The sequence below is a fragment of the Lactuca saligna genome, chromosome 4, assembly GCF_052625555.1.
Source record: "Lactuca saligna cultivar CGN05327 chromosome 4, ASM5262555v1, whole genome shotgun sequence".
Classification (NCBI taxonomy): Eukaryota; Viridiplantae; Streptophyta; class Magnoliopsida; order Asterales; family Asteraceae; genus Lactuca; species Lactuca saligna.
This window is the reverse complement of record NC_136420.1, coordinates 42,205,148-42,213,290: the sequence shown is the minus strand read 5'-3', so window position 1 is coordinate 42,213,290 and position 8,143 is coordinate 42,205,148. Positions and strand designations below refer to the sequence as shown.

The following is an 8,143-nucleotide window of genomic DNA, read 5'->3' as shown; positions in this document are numbered from 1 at the left end:
TCGGTTTCCAATGCTTCTTCAGTTTCATGTTGGCTCCCACAAGTACGCCTAGGTACTTGAACGTTAGGGCGGATGGTTCGCATCCAAGAGGCCTTGCCCAACACGCAACTTCAGTTGTATGTGCACCAACACCATAAACTTTTGATTTGTTAAAGTTTACCTTTAAACCCAACGATACATGTAAGCAACGTAAAAATTAGTGATCAATTGTCTTTCCTCCTTGAGGTCGATGGTTCAAATCTCACTGTGGACATATGTGGAGAAATCTAGAAGTAGTTTAAATATATTTGTATTTTGCCGTTAAAAAAAATTGTCAAATATTCAAAATATAAACTTTTAAGATTGGTTTGTAGAGACCTTGCCATATTAATTGCACAATTTAATATACATAAAGCAATTAATCACTAAAACCATTTACCTTCATAATTGTGAACAAACCAACAAAAAAAAGTTGTACCTACTTTAAGATAATAACAAAATGTTATTTTATTGTATTACTTTTTTATAATAATAATAATTAAAGCAAAATTTATCCCTTTTCCATTTCCACACCCAATATATCATCTTACAAACCTTGCCTTTCTCTCACTATCAAAAGTCAGCGCCTTCATTTGTCCGCTATTTCCTCTCGACATGGATGCTGATTGGGACCTTCACGCGGTGGTCAGAGGCTGTTACTCCGCCGTCTCCTCCTCCTCTTCCACCACCACCACCGCCGCCGCCACTCCAAATTGGCCTGTGGATGCTTACAATCAACAAAAGCAAACTTTTTACGGTGAAAATCTCATGGGGTTTTCCTCAGATCTATTTCAACCAAGAAATGAGAACAGTATCGAGCAGTTCTTGAATAATCTTTACACCCCCCTCCACTTTTCAAATCTACAAAAACCACCTCCGTCTCCTCAGAACTTCCCAATCTCACCCCTTTCTGTTCTTGGAGGACTTCCAGATCCACCATACCACCACTACCACCACCAGCAGCAAGAGAAACAGTTTCAGGGAAAGCAGCAATCTATAAGCATAACTAGATGTACAAATTCTCAAGCACAGGGTACAACAAAGTTCAAGAAAAGGTATTAGAAAAAAAAACATTGCTTTATTCAATTTCATGTGGATCGATTTTTGTGGGGTTTTGTTAACTTCTTGATTTATGAAAATATTAAATACGGTTGAAGCATTTTTAAGCTCGTTTATTTATTAAAAATTATATTTATTTTTCCGTTTTAGAGGGTATGGGTATGAAGAATATGAATCTAGGAGGCACCCACATGTAGTCACTCGAGCTATTTTTGATTAAATGGATTTCTCCTGAATTAATTGTCAGAATAATAAATATAAATAATTATTCTTTTGAAAGAATCTCATAAATATATTATATTTACAGGAAAAATCAGATTAAAAAGGTTTGCCAAGTGCCTGCTGAAGGATCATCTTCCGATTTGTGGTCTTGGAGAAAATATGGTCAAAAACCCATCAAAGGCTCTCCATATCCAAGGTATGTATTTTTGTTAACTTATTTGTATTATTTAATAAATCTTTTATTTAAAAAAAAATATTCTGCTTCAAAAATATAACATTCAGGTTTTTCATCCATAATTATCGATTTTTCCTAGATTTAATTGCTGAAATTTTTTTTTTTTTTTATATAAACAGAGGATATTATAGATGTAGCACTTCAAAAGGTTGTATGGCCCGAAAACAAGTTGAGCGGAATAGATCCGACCCGGGTATGTTGATCATCACGTACACCGGCGAACACAGCCACCCAACGCCGACTCAACGGAACTCTTTAGCCGGCAGCTCCCGCAACAAACCCACCACCTCCAGCGACGATGACAACATAAACAAACATACACCCACTTCGCCGGTTTCTCCCACGACGGAGAAGATGGATGACACCGACGACGATAACAACTTCGACGCCGCCGGCGTGGTCATCGACGATGATATTTTTGACGGATTAGATGAGCTGATCGGCCCGGCCACCGGAGACAGCTTTTCCACGTCAAAGACGGGTGCGCCTTTTAGTGGTTGTCAAATAACGTGGCCTCCACAACCACCACCGTTGCCGGCGGGGGTTGACTTTTAAAAATTGGAGTTATTGCTTGCTGATGCTATTGTGATGAGATTATACGCGTTTTTTTGTCGCTGACTTTTAATGCCCTTTTTCCAGAGCTAGAACTCTTATAACCAGAGTAAACATTATATACTAGATTGTACTCGATTCTTTTAAAGTGGAATTTAGCTTGGATTTGATAATTTTAGCCTTGGAAAAGAGCGTAAATTTTTTTTATTTGTTTCGCTTTTTGTGTTTTTGAGACATCCGAGCCGTTGGCAAAGTGGAAAAGGTCTTTCGTGTAAGTTGATTTTAAAAGCATTGTTTGTTGTACAATGTGTATCAGTTATTGTATATTATGCTTTATGTACAATTGTACATGTATTGAGAAGTGTGTGTTACCTCTTTAGGCAAATGGAGTATGTAGTCTTTTTGTGGCTCAAAGAAAGTTTCCAAACTACAATGAGAATTCGTTTTTCGTATTTGAGAGAATAATGTATTAAAAATGTCATTATTTTATGAGAAATTAAATATTTCTTCTAGTTTTATTTTTAAAACTATGAGAAATTAAATATTTTTTAGCTTTAATTTATTTTTAATTCATATAAAACGATGATGACTGAAATCCATTAACTTTTTATATTAATCATTTTTTTTATTGATTTTACCATCTCATAATACACGGTGATGAGGAGGAAGATAGATATGAATAAAATTTATATATTAAAGTAAATTATATGAATCATTTTAATAGTTAGGGTAAGCTTTGTGTTTTAGACACAAAAACAGTTTTTTTACAGTGACGAGTTTAAAATGAAAAATCATGTGGTTCACTAAAAAAGTTCAACCGAGCTGATACAAGCATGGATTTAAAAACCGGACCACACTACTAGTTCGACCGGTTGAATCGAGAACCGTTCAAGTTACTATTTTTTTTATCTCAAAAAACAGCTTGTCAGCAAACAGGGGAATTGGCTGATTTGCGAGAAAAAAAAAAAACAGTTCGACCGGACCAATCATTCCTTTCAAAAAACAGATTTTGATAAATATATGTATTAAAATTTTAAAAAGAAATGCATAAACCAATTTATAATAAAAAGACTGCGTCTAATTGAATTATAACTTGTCTAACTAAGTCATAGCTATCAAGCATAAAAGTACTTTAAAGTTTTTCCTATCTTGTTATTTAGAATCTCACATATTTTAATTTAGTTGGTTGATTTTTGAGTAACTATAGATGGTAAATATATGCTTTTGAATCAAAAATGTTTTTTTAAATATATCAATTTTTCTTTTAACCAAAGAATCTTTTTTCCAACATAAGATACCTCATTTAAATTTTTTTAGGTAGGTCCCAATTTTTTGGTATATAATATATAATAAATCTTGTAAATTTAGGTGGGACAAATGACCCACCTTATGAGAGTGTAGCCTCGCCCCTAAGTTTTTGAGTGTTTTTGAGCACCTCATGCACAAGATTTTCTGTTGACTATCTCTATTGATGGCCTCGACCAGCATATGTATTATGTGGAATACCGAACCATCCTTCGTTACGGCCTCAGATTCCTCTATTCCCAATTGACGAGATATGCCCAGTTTTCCGCAAGGCATGTTTGGACACTTTTGGGGAACATGCGGTTCATTGTAGAGAGCCCCCTGGTTTCAAGTACCGACATGATGTGGTTATTGATGTTTTCTTTGATGCTTTGTCGGCATGCTGATATTTCCGTAAAGAAAGAAGCGTCGGTGAACTTTTTGACGGACCCGCATGATGGAAGATTCACACTCAGACCGACTGACATTTTGGTCTTTGGATTAGTAGGAGGGAATCATGCTTATGTGGATCTTACTAGGGTCTCTCATCTCGTCGGTTTAAGGAGCGGGGGCTTTACAACAGGGCATGCCGTTTTGAAAGTCGTTGCGTGCAAAGTAGCAAAACACGATAATGCATGTATAGAAAATCAACATGTATTTGTACCCTTTGCGTTTGATTCATTTGGTTTTCTCGCACCAAAGGCATTGTTGCTCCTCAATAGAGTTCAATGGATCATGCATTCTAATGTTATATATCCAATATCCATAGATGTTGTTTTCAAAATAATTAGTTTTGTCATCCAAAAATAGCTAGCGGTGCAGCTTGTTATCCGGTTGTCTTTGGTCGATATGTATTGACCTCTCTTATGTTATATAAGAAAAGATGACTAGATTTCATAATGTTTCATAAATTTTTTTACCTCTAAAGATAATTTTTAATGATTTTTCTAATTACAGTGATAACTAATGTATTAATCATAAACAACCCCATCAACAAACACTCACTACAACTTGTTCTCCTTATTTTAATCTTTTGGATAATTCTTTTATGGTTTGAAAATCATCACTTTTTGTCAGAAAACCTGCAAGATGAATTTAAAAAAATAATAATAAGGGTCAAACGCATAAATTATTCAAAACCAAATATTAATAATTAAAATATAATAAAAAAAAGTTAGTAAGGGTACTATAATCATTTTATAACGATCGATAACCAAAATCGAAAAAAAAAAAAAGAAAAAAAGATGGTCCAATAAAAAAATAAAAAATTAAGTACCAAACATATAAATTACCCAAAACCAAATAATAATAATTAAATTATAGGAAAAAAATTAGTAAGTGTAATAGAGTTATTTTATGATAGAGGATAACCAAAATCGAAACAAAAACAAACCATAAGGATAGTCCAAGTTAAAAAAAAAAAAAAAAAAAAAAAAAAAAAAAAAAAAAAAAAACAATAAACTACTCCTAAATTATTTTACATATGTTCACAACAAGACTTGAAACCTCAATCTCAAAAAAAAATGACAACTCCGGAAAATATACAATAAACTACTCATTCTACCTATTTTATCTTTTTGGACAATTTTTTTATAGTTGGAAAATCATCATTGTAGAAAACCTGCAAGATGAGTTAAAAAAAAAACAATGACCAAACATATAAATTACTCAAAACCAAATAATAATAATTAAATTATAGGAAAAAATTCAGTAAGTGTACTATAGTCATTTTATGATAGAGGATAACCAAAATCGAAACAAAAACAAACCATAAGGATAGTCCAAGTTTAAAAAAAAAATGGAAAATATACAATAAACTACTCCTAAATTATTTCACATATGTTCACAACAAAACTTGAACCCTTAATTTCAAAAAGAAATGACAACTTCGGATACTGTTAGGACCAAACACATAAACTTATATAAATTTACTTTATATATAGACAGTCTTTTTAACGGTAAAAAGTTATTATTAATATAGATACTAGAAAGATACTAGAATCTAGATTTAGAAAAATGTTGCATAGGATGGGTGGAAAAGGGGGATACATGCCAAATATTTCGGTCTACATGCAAATTATGCACCCTATTTTTTTTATAAGAATGTAACTATTCTCCTTAATCTCTTCCGGTCACCATGTCTGGGAAAAACAATTTCTTGAAGAAGCTTTTTGTTGTTTCTTGCCTTCCAGATTATCCAGCAAGTTGATAGAAGTATCGCATGGATTAACCTTTTGTGTTTTTTTTGGTAGGATGTTTGGTCAGAAATGTTTCGTTATATACTCATTTTCATACTTTATATTGGTTGAAAAAAAAATGTGTAGCTATAAGGCCGATGAGGTGAGGACCAATGGAGGTGGGAGTGATGTAGGAAACTTTAACATAGTACACAGATTGGTTAACTTAACATCCTTACGGGTTTACCGACTAAGATTATGACTATGGAGTATGGATGGTGTTTATTCTTGGATTTGGGATTTAAGTATGGATGTTAACTTTACAGTTAAGGAAATGTGAAAACATACTGAAGATCTTATGTTACCGGATAATGAGAAACAAACATCTTGGAATAAGTTCATCCCTCAAAAGGTTAATATTTGAACTTGAGAGGTGTTGGTGTGGATATCTTTATACATCTATTATGTAGTATGCAACCAAAATCTTTGTCACATTTGTTTGTTGAGTGTCACATTGTAAGTATGACTTGGAATGTGGTGTCTCATTGGCTAAGTATGAATCTGTCTTAGTATGTAGGAACTTTGGATTTGGTTATATGAGTGAAATTGTTATAAGTTTCAAGGGTAAAGAAATATGTCATTGATGTTATAATTAGATTGATATGGTGGGTGATATGAAAGTATAGGAACAAGGTTATGTTTACAAAAAACATGGATAGAAGATAACCTATTTTTGATTTCCTTGTTGAAATGCCTTTTTTATGGTTTTTTATAACACGTGTTACCCGGTATGTCCTTAATGGAAAAATGTTGAAATTCAGGATTCTATCCCTACGTTGCACGTAGGTTGAAGTTACATCGTGCATAGCATCGCGGGCAACTCAAAACCTTAGGTCTTGGGCTTTGGGCCATGTTTAAAGTCTTTAATTTTTATGGTTTCATTCTTATTAGCCTCAATCATCTCCAGAAAAAACCCTAGAGTAGCATCCGTCAATCCTTATTGAGTTTTGGTGTTCCATGATAACATTTAAAGAAGAAGAAGAAGGTGGTTTTCGTTCAAGTAAAGTTAGATCCATCCAAATTTCTACACACTTAACATCTTCTCGACCTTGGGAAGATATAAATTTTCAACCTATATGCTTATATTTTGATAGATCTAAGTTTAAAGCTTCATTTGGTCCCTTTTGGTCTTGTTTCTTTGGAGTTTGGAGACTGCAGGCCCGAAAGGATGATTTGTGTTGCTTTTTGGAACTTCTGAAGCAATGAATGCATGTTTATGTACCTTTGAGCCACGCATGGAGGTTGTCACATTTTTTGACTTATCTTGGATCTAGGGTTAGAGAACTGTAAGTTAGAGGCTTGTCAATGGATAAATTTGGAAACTTTATCTATTTAGTGCTTGTTTTGAAGGATTATGGAAAGAATCGGTCCATATCTTGATGGTTTAAGCACTTAACAAAAGGGATGAAGTCATCAATGATACAACACATGTAGGTTATAATCTATGTTGCACGTAGTGTAAAGGGGTCCAATATTTTGTCTTTTATTAGTACACATAGTGTATGTTAGCGGACGTTAGGTGTAGGTTGTGAGCTACTCCACATGTATGGCGTTGGCCATTTACGTTTTGAGCAGTTTGACTTTTGGTTAGATTTTGAGGGATTTGAGTGTTTGACTGAGGTTTTGGTCTCATATTGGTATTAGGTAGTGTGTGTTAGCTGTTCAGTTGCTGAGATTATGTTGTTTGGCTCAAGTGATTTTTCTCACTATATTGTGTGCTACATGTATATCCTTTATATGGTAGGATATAAGTACTATTTGGGTATGAATATGCTAGTAGATTAGGTAGTCTTTATTATGTATGTGGTTGATTGATTGCATGATACTTCTATATGGCATGATTAGATGTGTATTGATAGTATTGGTTGATCGCTAAGTGAACATCATATGGATTGTACATAGTTCAAATTGGATAGACTTAGAAATATAGTATGACATTATTGCATCGTTCTTGTTTCATTTTTTGCTCTTGGATATGATCATCTGTTCGACTGTCTATCTTATTTAATAGCTACGTATGATTATAAATTCATAAGGTGACCGCCAATATTAGCGATAGCCTTGATATGGTTGTAGGAGGGCTAAGAGTTGATGATCGTACTATGGCTAAAAGCCGGTAGTGGTGTGATAGCAGGGTTCATATGGTTGATATGTGTGTTGGTAAGTTATACTTGAGAGGGTTGCTGGTGGATCGGATAAAGACGAAAGCCTTTCCTTGTATGCATTGTATGTATGATGGAATATATGATATATTAGAAAACTCACTAAGCTTTATGTTTACATTTGTAAGTTAAATCTTTTCAGGTTGTTCAAGGTAAGGGTGTGGCGTGACTCTACGCTCGCATCGAAGATTTATTGTTGTTTGACTTCTGTTGGTTTTCTTGTGATTAATTTCTATTTAAACCTTATGCTTTTGAAATAAATGAATAGTATAACATGTTTTAAGGAATGAGTTTGAATGTGTTTTAAATGAAAAGTTTGGTTTGAAATTTGGGAGGTTACATTTTCCAATAACTACTGTAAAATATCCATTACT

General features: G+C 33.5%; 1 protein-coding gene across 1 annotated transcript; it reads left to right on the top strand.

The window, feature by feature from the left end:
* The first annotated feature begins 567 nt into the window (after positions 1 to 567).
* Positions 568 to 2,447, top strand: LOC145041685 (WRKY transcription factor 22-like). The gene is made up of 3 exons (XM_078989832.1): positions 568 to 1,073; positions 1,385 to 1,495; positions 1,654 to 2,447. Exons 1-3 carry the CDS (start codon positions 634 to 636, stop codon positions 2,087 to 2,089), a joined length of 987 nt encoding a protein of 328 aa, XP_078845958.1. The 5' UTR covers positions 568 to 633; the 3' UTR covers positions 2,090 to 2,447.
* Positions 2,448 to 8,143: the final 5,696 nt, after the last annotated feature.